Source organism: Fundulus heteroclitus, chromosome 8 (assembly GCF_011125445.2).
Source record: "Fundulus heteroclitus isolate FHET01 chromosome 8, MU-UCD_Fhet_4.1, whole genome shotgun sequence".
NCBI lineage: Eukaryota > Metazoa > Chordata > Actinopteri > Cyprinodontiformes > Fundulidae > Fundulus > Fundulus heteroclitus.
Window position 1 is genome coordinate 24622014 of NC_046368.1, and position 20397 is coordinate 24642410.

Below are 20397 nucleotides of genomic sequence, written 5' to 3' on the forward strand. Positions count from 1 at the left end.
GCCCCGCCCTCCTCCCGTTTCCATACAAATCTGTTTTCTGTTGCCATCAGGACAGGTCTTGTGACTTTACAGTGCTGCTGCCAACATGACCGTCCTGGTGGGGTTTGCCTTCACGCTGCTGACTCTCGGCTCCTGCTGGGGGCACCAGCCCGACCGCCTCGACCAGGAGCCCGAGCTGGCCTTCCAGCCCTCCAAATACGGCTCCCTGTGGCCGCTGCCGCAGAAGGTGCAGATCTCGGAAGTTTCCTTCAAACTGAGCTCCTCCAGCTTCAGGATCACCGACGCCAAGGAGTCCGGTGCCGGTCCGAGCTGCAGCCTCCTGCAGCAGGCCTACCGGAGGTTCGGAGGGGGGGTGACAGGGTTGCTTTCTCTTCTTGTTTCCATTGGCACCGCGTCGTGATGCGTTCACTGACCCGTTTCTCTCTGCAGGTATTTTGAATATATATTCGGGGATGTGAAGACGCAGAATGTTAATAAAGGCTCGAGAACAGGTCCCGCGGAGCTGTTGGAGCTGCAGGTGTGGATCACGTCCCCCGACTCGGAGTGCGACGGCTACCCCACCGTGTCTTCCGACGAGTCATGTGAGTCCGTCTCTTCATTTCCTCCTTGATACGGAGGCGATCTGTGGTGGGGAACCGGAGCTTGACGTTCATCAAGCTCAAAACTGCTTCCTGATCATCTTCTTGTTAACTTTTAAGAGGGGCTGCAGCGCATTCCACACTCCGATAAGATCTATAACTTATTTTCTTTTTAAGTAACGACTTGGAAATAAGACCAACTTTTATTTATTGCTGTAGCATAATCTCATGCAGAAACATTTTACTTTAGCACGTGTTCTGTGGAAGAGAAAATGTCATGCGAAGTAAAGATTATTCATCACATGATCAGTGCCACACTCACTGGCAGCTTTGCTGTCAATATCTTCTTTTTTCCCCCAATAACACAAACAGAACAGAGAGGGATCTTTGACCATTCCTGTTTGCACAATCTCCTCAGATCGTCCAGATTTGCTTTGCTATTGGGTTTAGACCAATAGCAAAGAGCTATTTAGACCCGAGGACTGATACGGCCATTGAAGAAGGTTAAATTCTGACCTCTGTCAGAATTCACCAACAGTTTTAATGAAATGTTATCTTTCGTGGTACTCACTCAACAAGGCACTCAGTGCATAGAGCGCAAAAGGCCCACAGCATTACAGATCCTCCACCGTACTTAAAAGTGGCTATGGGGGGGCTTTTCTGCATATTAAAGAAAAACTCCACTCAAGTCTTGCACACATAAGATGGTTCTATTTTTCATCTCATTTAATTAGAGGTTTAGGTTGCAGTGAAAGTTCCTACAGCCTTGTAGAAAAAAAAAAAACACTAATTTTTATTCTCTTCCTGGCATGCCTCCCACACAACGCTTCTGAAATGCATTAACACGTCCAATCGCTTTTTATCTGTTGCTGATAGAGACTTCGTAACTTCAAGATCCTGATCAGTGCCTTTTTTTTTTTTTTTTTTTTTTTGCTCTCTTACTATCACACACACACACACTTTCTAATCTAGTTCACTTTATTGCAAGACAGACAGATATGGGCCCCGTCCTGCGTGACACAGGAGATGCAGAATTTTATTTAAACCCGAAATTTAAACTGACTTGCCTTACTTGAATGACTTGTTCTATTGGCTATTCCATTTTTAAGAGCGGCTAAGAGAAGTTTGCACATTTTTTTTATACAGTGGAAACAGGAAGTGGTGGATTACAAAAACGGGATCAGCTTTAAAAAAAAAAAAAAAAGGAATTTTAGTAACCTGTATTTCATAGAAAGGGAAGCCACAAATTGTGACACCGGTAATTTAGAAAAGGAGTGTTTTTTTTGTTTTGTTTCCCCCCTCCAAATAAAAGTACATTAATCAAATGTTGAACATTTTATTTTTCTCAACCTGAGATTGTGCTTCTGCAATAAAAAGTGAATTTATTTCCAACTTTCTCTTTTTAATTTATCACGGTAAAGGGTGCCGCTGACGCCAGCTGAGGGCTGGGTTTCTGTGTCGAATTGTCCTCTGGTTTAGCAATGAGAGACCATTAAAGTGTTGTCTTTGAACTGATCAACCACTTGACTGATTGTGTGCAGATAAGATATACCATCAGCGAGGCGGGTCACCAGTAAACAGCCAATTCCATCTAACAAAATGTTGAACAGCAGCCAAGATGACATATTTAACAATGATTTATCTGACGTTGGGTTAAATAGGAATTCACAAACCGTGGTAGTTTAACAGAAATGTAGCCGCTTCAACTCGTGACTATGTTGCTTGCACGTTTCCAGGAAAAGCTTTTCTGCTCATGATTGGTAAAAAGTAAATTCTAAGGTTACCTGAAAAGCAAATTCCAGGATTAACCCAGATGTCTCATTACTTATGATGCTGACAAGCTTTACCGACACTGTAAATGCTGCTGTGACTGTTTGTTTCCTGCAGACGAGCTTTCCGTGGATCAGCCAGTCTCTGTCCTGAAGGCACCAAAGGTCTGGGGTGCCCTGCATGGTAGGATTATATTTACTTATACAACTGTTTTTTTTTGGACTAATTTTCAAATGACAAGCGCTTTACAGGTTTTTTTTAACTAGTAAATGGCTTGTACTTGTATAGCCCCTTATCAAGTCCAACAACCCCAAAGCGCCTTACGTTACAGTTAGTCAGTCACACATTCACATCCTGCCGGTAGTTCTACCGCTGTCTTAGGTCTTTAATAGGTTATCTGCTAGGATTTCCCTGTATTGAGCTCCATCCATCTTTCCATTAACTGTGACCAGTTCCCCTGTCCCTGTTGAAGGAAAGCATCACCACAGCATGATCCTGCAACCGCAGTGTTTTCCTGTGGGGGCAGTGTGTTTCGGGGCGATATGCAGTGTTGCCTTTCTGCCACTCAGCATTTTTCATGCAGGCCAAAAAGCTCTATTTGCTCTTATCTAATCAAAGCATGTTTATTACATCCCATACGTGGTTTATTACAAACCGCGTCGCTTTCTTGTCTTGTCGCTTTCTTCCCGACACTCTTCCACGAAGAACACGTTCGTAAAGTGCACAACTAAAAGTTTGATCCTGTGCTTACGAACATTGCTGGGGCTAATTTCAGGCAAACATCAGGGGGTTTCCAGATGGAGTTGAGCTTAGCTGAATCATTTTCCATCTTCTTAACCTCCGTTTTATGTTTCTGCTTCTTCTTCTTTTTGAGGTCTGGAAACTTTCAGCCAGCTGGTCTACGAGGACGAGTACGGAGCTGTAAGTAAGACCGTTGAATTGTGTCTAAACTGTTTCCAAACCCAGGTCTCACCTTTTTTTTTTTTTCTCGCCTTTTCCGTTTTTAGAAAAGCATCAATGCAACGTCAGTCAGTGACTTCCCGAGGTTTGCTCACAGAGGCATCTTGCTGGACTCGTCACGACATTTCCTTCCAATTAAAGTCATCCTGTCTAACCTGGTATGTAAGCTTGTTGTCTTTTATTATTTTGTATTCATTTATTTTAATTAACTTTGGATTTTTTCTTTTTAATCTCTATCCCCTCCGTCGTACAGGAAACCATGGCAATGCATAAATTCAACGTCTTCCACTGGCACATCGTCGACGATCCGTCTTTTCCTTACCTGAGCCGGACGTTCCCAGACCTGAGCCGAAAGGTCGCAGTGACGACTCCCCGTCTGTGTTGACTCCAACCCAAATGTCTCATTATGCCGCTGCGTTGTGACATAAATGTCCCCGTCTCAATGTCCACAGGGCGCTTACCACCCTTACACCCACGTGTACACGCCTGCCGATGTGAAAATGGTGATCGAGTTTGCTCGCCTCCGAGGGATTCGGGTCGTCTCCGAGTTTGACACCCCGGGACACACGCAGTCTTGGGGCAAAGGTGGGTTCTCTCGTTGTCTACGTCCCATTTGGACTCGGTTGCTGTATTGTCCTGGCGTCCACGTCCATGCATTTCCTTCTTAGGCCAACCCGACCTGCTCACGCCTTGCTACGCTGGCTCCAAGCCGTCCGGCACCTTCGGACCGGTGAACCCCATCCTAAACTCCACGTACACCTTCATGCAGCAGTTCTTCAAAGAGGTCAGCACCGTGTTCCCCGACGCCTACGTTCACCTGGGAGGCGACGAGGTGGACTTCACGTGTTGGTGAGGCGCCCGAAGCGTTTAGATCCGTCTCCCAAGACCGGGCGGGTGTCGGCGGCTGTTATCCGTCTGTTGTCTTTTACAGGAAGTCCAACCCAGACATCCAGAAGTTCATGGAGCAGCAAGGCTTCGGACAGGACTACAGAAAACTGGAGTCCTTTTACATCCAGAAGTGCGTACTTTGTGTTGTAAAGTTTTGCTTTTTGTTTTATTATCCGGTTTAATTTTTCTTTTTTATCTGAAAGGCTTCTGGATATTGTCACCGCCACCAATAAAGGCTACATCATCTGGCAGGAGGTCTTTGACAACGGTGTTAAGGTATCCTCTCATCAGTTTTCTTTTTAATGCTTTAATGATTGTTAAAGGGCAATTTTTTTGTTTAAGATGTTTTTTTTCTGAATCATTTAAAAAGCATTTATCTAAAAGGCACTGTGGAGATGCTTGTAGGTTTTTGTTGTTTGCTTAGGGTTGTCCTGCCAGATCCCCGGTAACGCGATCAGCTGGAACGTAACAAAATATTGTTTCGCATTATCAACAAGTCGTATCAAAACAGAGAGCAAAGCCGCTAATACCAGCATAGCACTTAAATGTAAATTAGAGCATAGTCGATACTTTTTAATACTTCAGCTGTATGTGGCGATTCGGACACATTTTTTTCAAACTAATGATAGAGCTTTGTGTATATTTGGTGATGCATCAAGCGAGTTAACCTGATGTTGGAGCAGCATATCGTGGCTGTCTTGTAGAAAATATCTTTGGTTTGATAAGAAAATATTAATTAAAAAAAAAGAAATAGGAAGAAAAATAGTTGAGACTGCAGCATCAGGAATGTCATTAGTTGTAAAAAATAAAATTTAGTGGGCTATTTTACTGCATCTAAAGTAATATACTTTTTGTGACTTTTATGTTAAACTCAGCTACAGATCCCTTTGGGAATATGTAGTTATATGGGAAGCACATCCTAACGCAGTCGACCCCAAATTGACCTCACCTACTATAAGGACAAGTGAATATGGATGATGGATGTGTGTTTTTTTTTTATTTGCTTGACTAGATATCAAAATAAAGCTCCATATGAATTTATAACTGTAACTTGAATACATTAATGCATTGATATTAGGGCTGGTTGACATGAACAAAAAATAATATTGATATTTTTAGGCTGAATGTTGATATACAATATTTATCTCAATATGTTTTTTTTTTCATAAAGTAATTAAAAAAGGCATGTCAGAATCAAAGCTTAATCCAAATCCCTCAGGCCTGTTTAATAAATAAATAAATAAAACAGATAAATAGATAAATAGGAGAAACATTGAAGTCGTAATATCCGTTCTAAAAAACCTTAATATTTTTAAAATCTCGATATGTTGCCCAACCCTAATTAACATTAATGGAAGAAAAAAGAAGCATAAGGTAATGCCCAAATCCTACAGGATATGTCTCCAAGTGGTGCTTACAGTTTATTTATATTCTTGTACAACTGTTGATCTCTTTTCTTTATAATTTATGACTGCACTATGTAAGGACGTGTGTCTGGCTTGTAACAATTGCAGCTGAAGCCCGACACGGTAGTGCATGTGTGGATCAGCAGTAGTGCTAACTCAGAGATGAGCAATGTGACCGCATCAGGATACACCACCATCCTCTCCGCCCCATGGTACTTAGACTATATTAGCACAGGACAGGACTGGCAGAAGTACTACAAGGTTGAGCCGCTCAGCTTCAACGGTCAGTTCAAATTGATGATAATGATTTTAAAAAAATTATGTTGAATTTTTCTTTTTCACAAATCATTTCATGGTGATGGGGGGGGGGGATAATTTTTGCCTTGTTTTTGTTCAACAGGCTTACATTTAAAAAAAACCAAAATACTGCACAGTCGTGACAACTAGAGTCAAATTGACGCTGTGTGAACATGGGGCAGTGTGGCTGGTGGTTTTGCTTCTTTTTTCAGCACTGCATGCATTTCACCACACTATGTCACCGATGTTCAGTTTACAATGATCAGATAAAACCAACAGAGAACACTGGATAATGGGCGAGACGTTGTGATCCGCTGATATCCAGAGACACTTTAAATGGACGAAGAGCAGATGGAGAAACCCGTTGTGATCTTATATTTCCATCTGTCTCTCTCTGTGTGTGTGTGTGTGTGTATATGTGTGTGTGTGCTCTTTAGCTGAAACCAGACACACTAATCCACGTTTGGAAAGGAAACCAGGAGAAATACCAGAGTGAGATGGCAAATATTACGTCGGCAGGGTACCAGACCCTGCTGTCCTCTCCCTGGTACCTGAACCGTATCTCCTACGGCCAGGATTGGCCAGGCTATTACAAAGCCGACCCACAAGATTTTAAGGGTTTGTGTCTGCTTGATGGATCTTGATCCATTTTCTTTACTTCTTTCCTCTACTTGTTCCTGTTCAGAAGCTAGCGTTAGCATTGCAACACAGCTTGCTTCTGCAGGAAGTTAGAAAAGTAGCGACTGTCAAACAGCCCCTGGGGGCTTTTGCTCTCGTTTCTTAAAAACCACTGGTCTAAACACACTGAATCTAGTGTTTTAACAGCCTGTAACATAGTAAAGGGTTTTTATTGTTGCAAAAGTCTAAAGGTTTTGGCAGATCCTAGAAAGTGCAATCTCTACGCTGTGCTTCAAATATGACTCCATGGGCAAAAGTAAATGGATCGAGCCTTTTTACAGGAAGATTCCTGGATAAGCCACAGTCCTAATTGAGGATAGCTCTTAAGGAGTGTACGCAATCGTTTTTTTAAAAAGCAAAAATGTAACTACTAGGAAAGAGAAAAGAGCCTCTGATAGTAAAATGAGTTCTATGTTCTCTCACACTTAGGCGTTACCTCTTGAAGTATTACAACTTTAAAAAGAACAGTGAATTCAAATGGTTAACAGTGTATTTTAGTGTGCTACCTACATTAGTTAGCAGAAAACTCAGTTTTAGGACTTGTTAGGGCTGGACGATAATTCAATAATGTATATTGATAGGGGGAAAAAAAGGGTAAATAAAAACTTCAATAGAACAACAGTTTTATTTATGCATTCTAGCCATGTAGGTTAATATTACAGTCGTTGCATCCAATCACAACGCAGACCCAGGAACCAAGCTCCGCCCCCTTCAACGTTTGCAGAGCTCGTATGTTCTTTTTTTCTTTTATACAAAAAAAAAGTCAGTGTTTGTGTGTCCTGTATCTATAAAAAAAAAGTCGCTAGGTAAACAGCATAAATTTGTCAGGGCTGCACTTAAAATAAGTTTTGAATTTGTTGATAATTATCGATATTGATATTTCTATTTTATCGACATGCCTTTTTTTTCCTATATCGTCCAGCCCTAGGACTTGTAAATCTGGACAAGTTCAGATTCAACAGTAGAAGAAAATTGTTTAAAATGTTTTAGGAAACAGAAGAAATTCTGGCTCAAATCATAATCTTTTTTTTTATTTCATTTTTTCATGCAAGCACCATGAATATTTCAAAACTATTTAGACGGCACAAGTTATTTAACTGGAATTTTGTCAGTATTCTATATAGAAAAACACAATTTGCTTATTATTGTTAATAATAATAATAATTATTATTATTATTATTATTACTACCACCACCAGCAGCACTGGCTGAGGTCTGCCTTATTTAGCTGCAATTTGGCTCAACTTTAGCTTGACCTAGAGTTGTCACTCCTGTGCAAGCCTTTGTAAACCTGTTAAATAAAAAAAGGGAAGATTTACATGTTTTTATGCAATGGAAGCTGCATTTAATAACATTATGTTTAAAAAAAAAAACAGGAACTGAAAAGCAAAAGAATCTTGTGATCGGTGGAGAAGCCTGTCTATGGGGAGAGTACGTGGATGCTACGAATCTGACACCAAGACTCTGGTAAAATATGTCACTTTTGTTTTTTGCTTTTTATTTAATACATAAAGCGCATGGTAAAGCTATTGATTTTTACATGTTTAGCCTGTTACAGTCACAAACTTCAATGTGTCTTTTAATGTTAGTTTTGAAAGATCAACACAAAGTGTTTTAGTGTAACATATAAGGAAAAGTTTTTAACCTCTGTGCATGCAACTGTTCTGAAGGCAACAGGTTGCACTGAGACTCAGACAAAATGCACACCCCATTTTTCACATTGCAGACTGTTAATTTTTCATAAACCTTCTCATTCCCAATTATGAACAAGACTATTGTTGGTCTGTCCCCTAAAAATCCTGTTTAAAATGTATTAAAATCTGTGGCTGTAATATGACCCAATGTCGACAAGTTTAAGCAGTGTAAATACTCTTTCTGCGCCGTAAACAATATATTTTACGGAGATAATATCAGAATACCATTTTGTTCTCCAGGCCTCGAGCCAGTGCCGTAGCAGAGCGGCTCTGGAGCGCTAAAGAGGTCACAGACATTACCGACGCCTACAGCAGACTTTCTGTGCACCGCTGTCGTCTGGTACAGTAAGTATGCGCTTCCAAATGTCATCAAAAGTACCTAACAGATATTCTTATTAAGTACAAGGAACATTTTAAAGGTTTTCTTTTTTCTCTTCTCTTTCGTAAGGCGTGGGGTACCAGCTCAGCCGCTGTCTCCCAGCTTTTGCCCACATGAATACAAAGGTGTCTGAGCCCATCTGAAACGCTGCTCTGGGAACAGAAAAGGGAAGCACATCCACACGCAATCATCCCAATGCTGGTTTGTAACCTGGGAAATCAAACGAGAAACCCCTTTTCAAAGCTGTCACAACCTGTTGAATCCGATGCATAAATATTGTGTCAAAGTGAATGATTTTTCTACATGAGTTTTGTTTAAAAAAAAAAAAAAAAATCAATAAAATGTTGACACTGTGATTGCTTCTGTGTTTTGTTTTTATTAGAAATATACAGAAATACCATGGCTGCAAATTTAGGTTTGCAGCACATTACGAGTATGGTTGTATTTTATTCTTATTTACTCAACATTTTCCACAATAAATAGCTTTAATTTCCATGAAAAGTCTCCATTCTGTACACATGTGTTTGGTCTTGTGCGATCACATCCCACCGGACATTCTCCTGAGAAGTGCACTCTGGGCCTGGGGGTTCATGGCTTGGTAGGCGTCCAGCTCCATTGAAAAAGTGGCGTTCCCAGAGGTCACAGTTCGCAGCACCGTGGAGTAGCCCTTTTAATAGAATAGAATAGAAATCTATTTTATTGTCATTGCACTGTCACAAGTACAAGCAACGAAATCTGTTCTCTGCTTTTAACCCATCCCCTTGGGGAGCAGAGGGCTGCCATGTGCGGCGCCTGGGGAGCAATCTGGGGTTAAGGGTCTTGCTCAGGGACCCAGAGTGCAGGCTCTGGGGATTGAACCGGGTACTTGCACCCTTCTCTGAGTGCAGGCGCGCTGCTCTAACCACTAGGCCACCACTCCCCTTCAATGTGTGAGGACATTAATTACCGCATCGTTTTCAGAAAGAACCTGCAGATTTTTTATTAATGAGACTCGGTCTCACCATCATTTCAGCCAGGGGCACGGTTGCCAGCAGCACCTTGTTGTCATGACGACTCTGGATGTCCCTGACGGTCCCCCGTCTTTGGGCCAGGTCCCCCAGCACGGAGCCGAGGTGCTCCTCGCCGACGGTCACCTCCAGGGACATGACCGGCTCCAGGACCTGTCCCCCCGCCAGCCTCAGGGCCTGCGTCCCAAAGCAACACTGTTGTGGCGTGTTCCTGTCTCCGGCGCCGCCATCGGTGGCTTTGACGTGAAAACGGTTCCCCGGCTTACCTTCAGCATGCAGCGGGACACGCAGGCGGACACCATGGCCGGCGACGTCCCCGGTTCCACGGAAATGCCGTGGATCAGAGTGGACACGCCCTGCACGGGGGTAACCCAGCAGCGGGCCTGGAGAGGCAATCAGAGATCTGGTCCTCAGCAGTGAAGCGTCAAAGTACAAGACGGGGAGGGCGGCTGGTTATACCCATGCAGTTAAAATTAATATAAACGTATCGTTCTAACTTTGGTTTTACAGCTGGACCTTTACACCATGACAGGATGATTACAGTAGGTAGTGATGAACCTTTCACATTAAGGCTTGGTAGGGGTGGGGGGGTGTAAAAGTTTTCTATCTGGGTCAATAATGTACCTACAATACAATGATACTTCTTGAACTTCTTCCCATTTTCACAACCCCAAACCACAGCGACATTTTTCTAAGCGAAAGAGCCGACGGGTCAAAGATTGAGTTGTGGAAAAGTTTATACCATAGTTGTTAGGTTGTAAATGGATTATCACGGCTTGGGAAATGGCATAACAACAGCAAAGCTACCAAAAAAGCAGCGCTCCTCCGGAGCCTACAGGCCTGGAGATAGAGGGCCATTAATCAGAAGTGACCATAGACCGCAAGAAACCATGGAGGAACTCTACAAAGATCCCCAGATCAGGTGAGACAGTCTCTCTATTATGTTTTAATGCTTTTTAATGAGTGCTGTAAAAGTGCTGTTTGCACTTTTACAGCACTCTTCCACAGTCACGAGTCATGAATGAGGGCAAGGTAAACAAGTGAAAGATGCAGTTTACAGTTGGTCTACACGTGCAGCACAAAACTAGCCTGGCCTAGTCAAAGTCCAGACGTAAAACATATACCCGAAAGACTTCAACAAAGTCATTAATTTGCTCTGGGTGTGATTTAGGGCTATCAGGGTACAGGGGTCTGAAAACAAAAGCAGACCACACTGTTCGTGTTGATTGTTTGAAAAAATTTAACCATGTGTATGTTTTCTTTTACATCCTAATCATGCTATTAATATTACTTGGCATGTCACATTAAATATGAAAGAAGATTCCGTTTAAGATTGTGGTGTGACAAAATGAAAAAGTTGAAAGGATGATGCCTTCAAGTCAGTTTTAGATTTACGGACTTACTGTTCTTTCAGTTTTATCGACACCCTGCAGGTACGCTCGTTATCCTGGGCTGTCAGATCTCTATGTTTAAAAAGAAAATCTAAATAAACACGTTCCTCTTTTGCAAAAACCCCAATCAGCCGTTATTAGTCATGTTTGGAGTGCAAGGCAGCTGCTTTTTTCCCCTCCCAAGCGAACCGCTGTCATGTGTTTTTTAAACGTAAATTCACAAAGAAGCTGAGAGGGGAACTTTAGACAACGCCGGTGCAGTTTACGCTGAGCGATCGTCTTCCTTTGGGAACTGCTTTCAGTTCTGCCCTCTCCCAGGCCTTTTAGAAAAAAAGCTACCTTACAAAGTGAAAGCCATAAAAATTACATGGCGACATTCTTTACCCTGATTTTTTTCCCTTGTATCGAACATTTTCTGCCTTGTTGCGCTATTACTCCATTGCCCTTTGCTTTCACATAACCTGCATTGTCTACTAGGTAAAAAAACAACAAAAAAAAAACAAGCTGCTGCTTTAGGTATAATTAAAGCTGTTTTTGCTTAGGAATAGGAAAGAACAAGTGAAGCCACATTTACCTTGCAGATATGAGCTCTGTACTCCATTCTCCACGGCCTCTCTCATCTCCGGCTGGATCTGCTCTTTTAATTCTTTTGTAAACGCGACGTCACACGACATGTCCGCTGGTCTGACGGTCAGACTCACTGACGCGACGTGCCTTCTGTCCCCCATGGTTCGGTCCAGTGTGTCTAACGGAGACAAATGCCACGGTAAGTTCACGCACGGATATCTGGAGCCTTCCAGAACCGACAGTAAAACGGCTCAAAGCTGTACCTGCAGTCGAGACCTCCTGGAGAACGGTTTCTCTGTAGGCCACCTGCAGCGGTCCAAGGTGAGTCTCGATGCCGTACTCTCGTCTGATTCGATCGTGGATGATCTCGATGTGCAGCTCCCCCATCCCACACAGGATGGTCTTTGGGGCGGAAAGAAAATCAGCTTTAGTTAGCTAGCCGGGGCCCAGAGCGAAAGCCCTGGCTGCTCCAAGATCGGTTTTACCTGACCAGAATCCGGGTCAGCTCTGACTTTCAGGCTGGGGTCTTCTCTCTGCAGGCATTTCAGGGCATTCTCCAGATCTTTGGTGAAGAAAAAAACATGTTTGGAAGACTGTGATAAGATGAGCACCATAGAGTGCCATCTGATAATTTAATATCAATAATTGTGCAATAGTTTTACTTTTAGCCTTTCTGACCGGTTCTCGTTCTGTCGCTTTAGAACTTAACTGTAGCTTGTTTTTCATCACTGACCTACTCTGTGCAACTCTGTGTTCTCGCCACTGTTACGGCCAAATTCCCATGTTGCGGGACAATAAAGGTATTTCTTACCTTATCTTTTGTCACTTTACAGCCATAAAACGTTAAAGTGTGGGATTTTATGTGATGGATCAACACAAAACGGTCATAGCGTTCCTTTCTATCTTTACCTTTTTGGTATACATAAACATGCAGTGTTCAACATGTTCATAGCTCGGTGAATTGTTTTTGTTTTTTACCATAAATCTGATTTTAGTTGCTCTACATGCTGAACCCCTTCCTTAAACCTGGTTGCGAAAACTTCACCCAAATGTTTATTTTCACATAAACCATTACTTTCTGGCTCAGTAGACATGTTTAAAATTTTTAAAAACCTTCCATATAGGAAGAAACACAAATTACAGATATATTTTTTAACAACTACTGAACTAAATTCACAAACTTTGTTTTGTTCCCTACTAAAATAAACTATAAATCAGTTTTAAAAACCACAACATAACCAGTGCCAACTCTTTTTCGCAGCTATGGTCCGGCCACCACAATTTTTATTGGTTCCGCTATCGCGACGGAACCAATAATGGTTACGTTGAGCCGTTGGGTAAATTTAAAAAATTATAATTGTGTCAATTATTTTACTGTTTGGTAAAGATTACAAAAATAAAATCCTATTTATGACCTGGTAACAATTTTAAGACCTAAGAAAGACCGATTTAAGACATTTTAATGCCAATTAAGGCCTTAGTTTTATATTACAGAATTCAATGCCTTTTAAGACTTTTTAAGGATCCGCAGGAACCCTGATTGAAGTTTGCGGTCGTAACGTGACAACATGTAGAAAAGGTGCCGCACGAACAATTTTGCCACCGTAAACACAAACTCCGGCACCGACCTGCCTGTTTGGCCATGTCGGGGGTTCTACGGTGCAGAAGAAGACGGGGATCGGGGACTTCTACTCCAGAGAGGACGATGTCGGCGTGTTCTCCGCGCTTCTTCCCCGTCCCGCTGTCGTTCTGGGCTCGGCGAGCAGCAGCGGCTGCTGACGCTCTGGAGGAAACGATGGTGTCTCCTGTGACCGTCTGATGAGAAAGCAGAAAACATGAGCGGCCTCTGCTGAGGGAAAACAAAACGCCGAACCTCGCCGGGTCACGCTCTACCTGCTTCAGTCCCCACAGTCAGGGCGATGTTCCCCGCGCTCATTGAGGGGATTTCCACGTGCTGATCAGCGAACGGCACCAGCAGCCTGCTCATCCTCTCCCTGGAAAAAAAAATCAGAAAAATCTGCATTACTTTTAAAACGCAGATCAAAGCGAGGCAGGGTGGAAAACAACATACGTGCTGTTCCGGTTAATGTTGTGGACGGCTGTCTGGGGTTTCAGTGTTCCAGAGTAGATCCTGAGGAAGACCAGGGGGCCGCGCTGCTTGTCATGGAGAACCTTAAAGGCCAAGGCACACAAGTCGTCCTTGTACCACCGCCTGTAGGACGATGCAAAACAGACATGGTTACGTTAGATTAACAACAAGGAAACTAAAAAAAGCCTACAATTCTTAAAACCAATGAAGAAAACTTGTGATGCGTAATGTTTGCATAATCCAGTGACCTGTCTTTTTTTTTTTTATTTAAAGTAGATTACGCAAATTATGTAAAAAAAAAAAAAATAAAACACATCATCAATGACATTCAACAATTTCTTATAATTACATCACTGAAGATAAGCAAGGCAGAACATCTGTGAAATATATGAAAAACATAAAAAATATGCTAAATCAACCTTAAAATACATTTAATGGTTTATGTTGTGAAATGTATATAAAATTTAGATTCCTAAAAGAATTATATGAATATTTAAAATGTATACAGCATTCAGTAAAAGCATAAAGAATTCAACATAAAGATTGAACTAGTGAATTTTAACATCAAAATTCTTAAATATTAATAAATTAATAAATATTAGCCTCAGGCCAATAAGTAAGCAGAAAAATAAACCGCTGTTTAGAGACAACAACACAAACAAATGAAAGTTAGCTACAAGCGTTCATTTATTTATATACTTTTTTTGCATGTTTTACTCACTGAGGTATATTTTAACAGGTTTCTAATGTGATATTTACAAAAAAAACAGATTTGGGCCCTAGCTGAGTAGTTGTAAAACTATTTTCCTTTTTAATTGTGACAGTTTATCTGCACCGACACGGACATTTTAAAATCATTTTCATTGTCCTCCACAATATCTAAAGTTTATAACAACGGCCTTACGTTGTAGTTGGAAATAAACTAAATCTGGTTCATACCTGGAAGGGGGAAAAAAGATCCCAGTTTAAAGTGTCATGGATGGAGTAAACAGACCTTTCATCTTACTACTTACATCCTCAGATGCATCTTAGCTGTGGTTTTAAATTAAAATTCAGGCAAATGATTGTAGATCTGGGTAATATCAGCAGCTACTTTTTTCTTAACAAAATAGTCAATAAGAATATTATCTACCAGTCTCATATAACATGTTGGCTTGCCCTCTTTTTACATAAAAATTATATATACATGCTATAAAGTTAAATTATACAAAATGCTTCATGTAGCATTTGTTATGCCAAGCATGGGATTTATTTCCACGCTCAATAAATAACTCAAATAACGGGTACATTTTCAATGACAGATCAGAGAGATTACATATCTTTTACCGGTTGGGTCAATAACGGCGGAGGGTTACTGCGTGGTTTGACGTGCGTGTTTCAGACCGGACCACTGAGACAGGTTTAAAGAGTTCACTCACACCAGGTCATGGTTGCCGTTCGTTGGGAGCGGGCAGGTAAGCGGTGATGGCATCTAAGAGAGGCTGAACGCCTTTGTTTTTCAGAGAGCTCCCGCAGAGCACCGGGACTCCTTTCCTGGCCAGGGTCACTCGGCGCACAGCTTCCTGTAGCTGGAATCACATTCAACACAGTTAAGCTTGCGTTCACGTGTAAAGGTTCTATTTTTTGTTTTTTTTTGTTTTAACAATGCCATATTCTTGGCTCTGCGCGGAGGAGGACTTACTTTGTCTGCGGGAACAGCATCAAAATTGTCACTAAAATCTGTCAGCACCAGCTCAGCAAACTGGTCGTCCAGATCAGCCACCTGGGATGAAGAAAGAAAATCCCCGTCTGTAACAATTCCTGTTCAAAGCTAGTGGTTGCTGCAGCCTCAGGGATGTCCACCTGCTCGATAAGCGCTGTCCTGGCCTCGCTGGCGGCTTGCAGGAGTTCTCGGTCTTCACACTGGCCGAGAGATCTGACTTCAAATGTTCGTCCGTCGTCTCGTGTCGACGTCAGCTCCCATGTGAGCTTCTGATTGGTTAACAAGTCAACCACACCCGTGAAGTTCTTACCGCTACCAATGGGTATCTGGAAGGGGACGGATTCAAGAAAAACTTAAAACACAACATCACATTTGTTACGTCCGTGCAATTTAACTATACAAAAAGCAGCCCTGGTGGAATATCACTACAGAAACTTTACCAAACTGAAATATCAAAGTTGACTTTTATAAATACATGTAGCCCAGTAGAGAAAACTTCTCTTTTTTTTCTCCTTTTATTTATAATAATGCACTTGCGCTCTTTTATTTTGAAAAAAAAAAACACGTTATTTTGAAAAGAGGAAATGTGATCCTCTCTAATCTTACTTCCGGTGTCACAATCTGCTGCACTTTGAAAGTGAATAAAGCAGCAGAATAAAAACAGCTGAACCAGATTGCTGGATCGGATCCCTGGATTCTCTCTGGAAGGAGAAAGCGAGCCTGCGCCTCGAGCAGAACTAAATCTTCATTGAAGATCACCATTCTTCTCCCCGTGGTCACAACACCAACTGAACGAAAAAGGATCTGAACCTGGAACCACATTTTCACTTGACTGCCGACTAAAAATATGAAATATTGAGCTAAACTGGACTGAGGTTTTTGATTTTCCTTAATTACAGTCAGGGGTTACAATAAATGGTTACCTATAGACTACATCTTACAACAAAGTCCAGCTGCTTGAAATTAGAATAAAGAAATTAAAACTTTTGCACATAAAAATCTGGACATGACCCCATAAACCGATGCAGAAATTTAAAAAAGGTTATAAATGTTTTGTGTTTTCTGAGGCCTACCTGCAGGAGGACTGGATTGGCTTTCAGTTTCAGTCGTATGCTCTCAATTGAGAAACTCAGGCTGTGAAATTAAACACGGCTTCATTTTCCACCTGGTGGTAAACTAACCCATAATGTGCAGAAGAAAATGGCGGTGTGTGAGCCACTCACTCCGCAGCAGGTTTGTCCATCTTGTTCAGGGAAACAAACGCAGGGGATGTGGTGCTTCTCCGCCTGCCTCCACACGGTCAGAGTCTGGGCCTGTCGGGGGTTCAAAAAGCCACAGAAGTCCATAACTACACGGCGAAAAACATTTTGATTCAACCAAAAACGGCGTCGTTAACAGCTTCCTAACCTCGACGCCAGCAGACGCGTCAAACACGGCGACGGCCCCGTCGAGAACACGAAGCGGCCCGCTCCACCTCCAGGGTGAAGTCAACGTGTCCTGCAAGCAAACAAGCTCCGGTCCTAACAGCTCCTTCACACACCCGGCTTGAATATTTCAGGCATCGTGGGATTGTTTTACTTTACCTGGCGTGTCTATCAGGTTGATGCGATGGGTTTTCCAGTCGAACGTGACAGCTGCCGACTGTATGGTGAATGCCGCGCTCCCTCTCTTGAGCCATGAAATCTGTGACTGTGTCCCCCGTCATCCACATCTGACAGAAACACACCATCAACCAAGACAGAAATAACAGTTCAAATGTGGGGAAAAATTAACGTCTACATGCCTGCTGTCTGACTCTCACCTCCTAATGCCCTCGTATAGCCGGAATAATACAACATCCTCTCTGTTGTGGTTGTTTTTCCTGCGTCGATGTGAGCCATGATGCCGATGTTTCGGATCCGCAGAAACACGGCACGAGCTTAACCCTGATCTCTTAACAAAAAAAACAAAAAAAAGAAGAAAAACGTGGGAAATCACCAGTAAAGTGGCTGGGGCATAAATTGGACTTACTTGGAAATGTCAGGGTTGAGCACAGCCCGCAGTGATTTGATGTCATCTGTGGGCAGACAGCATGAGGGTAAATGTTCAGCTTTGGCTAAATCCCTAGTTAATCAGTGTTCTTAAAAAGTGATGCAATGTGCCAAAATGCTTGGAAATTCATTGCTTATTGTGTAAGCACATAGTTAGAAACAAAAAATAAATAAATCCGTAAATAGTCCCCCTTAAAAATCTGTGCGTCGTTTGCACAAACCCCTGCAGGCCTGAGAGCGGCTCACAAAAGTATTTACAACCCTTGAACTTTTCCACATAGCATATAATTACAGTTTATTTCATTGGGCATTAATGTGAAGCAGGAAAATTATCAATGGCTTTCAAAATATCTTACCAAGAAAGAAAACGCGTCTTAAAAAGTGAGATGTGCAAACGTATGGCCTCCTTTACCTTAATATTAAATTAAACCTAATTAAATGTATTATCGTTTAAAGAATATGGAACAACGGAAAACCTGCCAGAAATGACAGGGCAAGGAGAGCATGATCAGAGAAGCAGAGAGCTACAGCTTGGGTGGGACAAACTATAAGGAGGACAATTGTTTGCTGGCCTTATAAAAGAGCAGCATGAAGAAAGGAATTGATTTTTTTTTTTTTTTTTTTTACAAGCTAAGTAGAGGATGCAGCAAACATGAGGAAGATGGGCTCTAGTTAAATGAGTCCAATGTTAAACTTTTGGCCGAAATGCAAAGCACTATGTCCAGACGAAAACTAAAAATCACCCTAACATCAAATCTCCACATTGAAACATGGATGCTGCAGATGCCTTGCAGCAGAAGCAAAAAATAAAAAAAAAGCCTCAGAGAGTTGATGAAAACTAAAACGGAGCTGTGGCTCCAGGGCAATCCTTCAAGAAACCCCACTGGAGGCAAAAACAAAAGGCTTGAACCTGAGGTGGATTTTCATCGTCCATCGTCCACATAAACCCTGAGCCACCACAGCTGGTAAAATACAGGAGACATAATGGCTGCTGTGGCCCCAATGTACATCACCGTAAATCCGCTCACAAACAGGTGCTGCAACAGGCAGGCTCTGCAAGGTGGAGCTCCAAGACACAGAATGAACTGGCCAATCAGAGTAGAGACACGCTCAGCCTGTGTGAGTGATGCAGCGGCATCCCTCAAACAATTAAATGGTGGTTTTGTGTTCAAATTGTCCAGGCGAAGTCAGCACAGAAATTTGATTCAAAATCTTTCAAGACTTAAAAAGAGATGTTCACAAAAGTTACCCATCGAATTGACTGAGCTTGAGTTACTTTGCCTAGAAGAATAACATGAAAGACCTGCAGCTGTAGCTGAAGCGAAGCTTTAATTATGAACTCAGGAAGGCTGAACAGAGAGGTCTTCCCTTTTCACATTGGCATTAGCACAAATGTGGAAATCCATGCAAAATTGGAATGTCGGCCTGCAGGCCTTTATTAGCTTATCAAATAAAAGCCGATTCAAATGAAGTATAATTTGTGGTGGCAAAAGTGCCCAAAAAAAATGCAATATTAAACGATTCTGGTATCATTTCAACTATTTGAAAGGGCCATGGCGAGGGACACCCGTGTAAATGATTGAAACTGCAGCCCCAACTTCCATACTTTAAAAGAATGAAGCAAATAATCCCAGGAAGTATTTCTATAAATACTTTATGAATGTAATTATTTATTCATTCTATCTTAGCTTTTAGTGATCACTATCACTTTATTTCGATCTATAGTTTTATATATATTATATATATATATACTATACGATATATCATCTATAGATAGATTAGATAGCTAGATAGATAGATAGATAGCTAGATAGATAATAGATAGATTAGATAGATAAAAAATGTTGGTATATCTGGAGCGTGTAACAAAAGTAATTTCCCTCTGGGATTATTAAAGTATGTCTGATTCTGATTAAGGCTTAAAATGATGCCTTAGCAGTGCCCTTCAGCATTACTAAACCATTATCTGATAAGTTAAACGCTTTTTTGTATCTTAATGTGTGAACCCTGAAAAAGGAAGCATTTTTTTAATCAAGTCAAGAAATAAAACAGACCTGGTAGAGCACCGTGATGATATCTTCTTAGAGTCCAGCTCAGACCACATCTGCAGCGCTGTGATCCGGCTCTTAATAAACATTTTCCCTGCGGGCGACACTGTTGTTAAGCGGGTCGATCCACAGCAGAATACGTATAGAACAAATATGACGTTTCTTACCCATGCGATCCCGTTGAGCGCCTGAAAGGCTCCGACAGGCATCTCTACTGTCTGCGTGTTATAAAAGCTGCCTGACGTCCTCCTGTTGGAGCTGTAGACCGAACCAAGTCGGACCGACAATCGTCAACTCATTCGTTGCAGACGGAACACAAACTTTAACACGAACGATACAGAACAATTAAGACATTAAAATACCCTTGACAACTGAATCATTTGCTTTCTTACTCATAAGTCACGTTTGAGACGTGACCGACTCCAAAATACATCCCCCGAAGACCTTAGGCTGCGTCCTTTAGTTCCGCGCTCAGGGGTAAATTTGCTTTATTTACATTTCTGCAAATTTAAACATTAAAGTCTGGAAAGAGGCAGCATATGAATATATAAATGTCACTTAAAACGTGTTATTTTTTACTGGCATTTTTTCTTTTTCTTTTTTTGTAACAGCGAAGCCGGAAAAAACGGATTACCGTTCCGCCGCGCGTGACGCACTTCCTCTACGTGTCGGCTGCGGGGAAAACAACACCAGAAGAACCCCAGCCTGAAGCGAAAAACACCGTGCCACCGCCAACCGTAACCCCCTGCAACGCTTTTATTGGAACAAGTAACTTCACAGATACACCATGGTAAGGAACAGAGCCGTCGAAATGTTGCTAATTCGCTGCTATCAGCGGTTCTAACTCTTTAGCTAACTGTAGCTAGCGCTAGCTCCGGTCCGCATGTGGCAACGAGGCTAACAGACGCTGCTCT

The 20397-nt window shown here is 42.0% G+C and overlaps 1 protein-coding gene and 1 pseudogene across 2 annotated transcripts; one reads left to right on the top strand and one right to left on the bottom strand.

Moving 5' to 3' along the window:
* Positions 1–8990, top strand: LOC105932282 (hexosaminidase B (beta polypeptide)). Of its 2 annotated transcripts, none has more exons than XM_012871369.3 (14): positions 1–339; positions 430–581; positions 2466–2531; positions 3223–3269; positions 3356–3466; positions 3562–3663; positions 3761–3893; positions 3977–4157; positions 4240–4326; positions 4400–4472; positions 6337–6517; positions 7953–8043; positions 8511–8615; positions 8719–8990. In XM_012871369.3, exons 1-14 carry the CDS (start codon positions 86–88, stop codon positions 8780–8782), a joined length of 1647 nt encoding a protein of 548 aa, XP_012726823.2. In that variant the 5' UTR covers positions 1–85; the 3' UTR covers positions 8783–8990. The 2 variants fall into 2 exon arrangements, with proteins under 2 accessions (XP_012726823.2, XP_012726831.2); XM_012871377.3 differs by lacking the exon at positions 6337–6517 and adding an exon at positions 5711–5885 and having other exon boundaries at positions 4–339; positions 8719–8988.
* A 15-nt stretch (positions 8991–9005) lies between these two features.
* On the bottom strand, positions 9006–19998 carry LOC118563956 (annotated as a pseudogene).
* Positions 19999–20397: the final 399 nt, after the last annotated feature.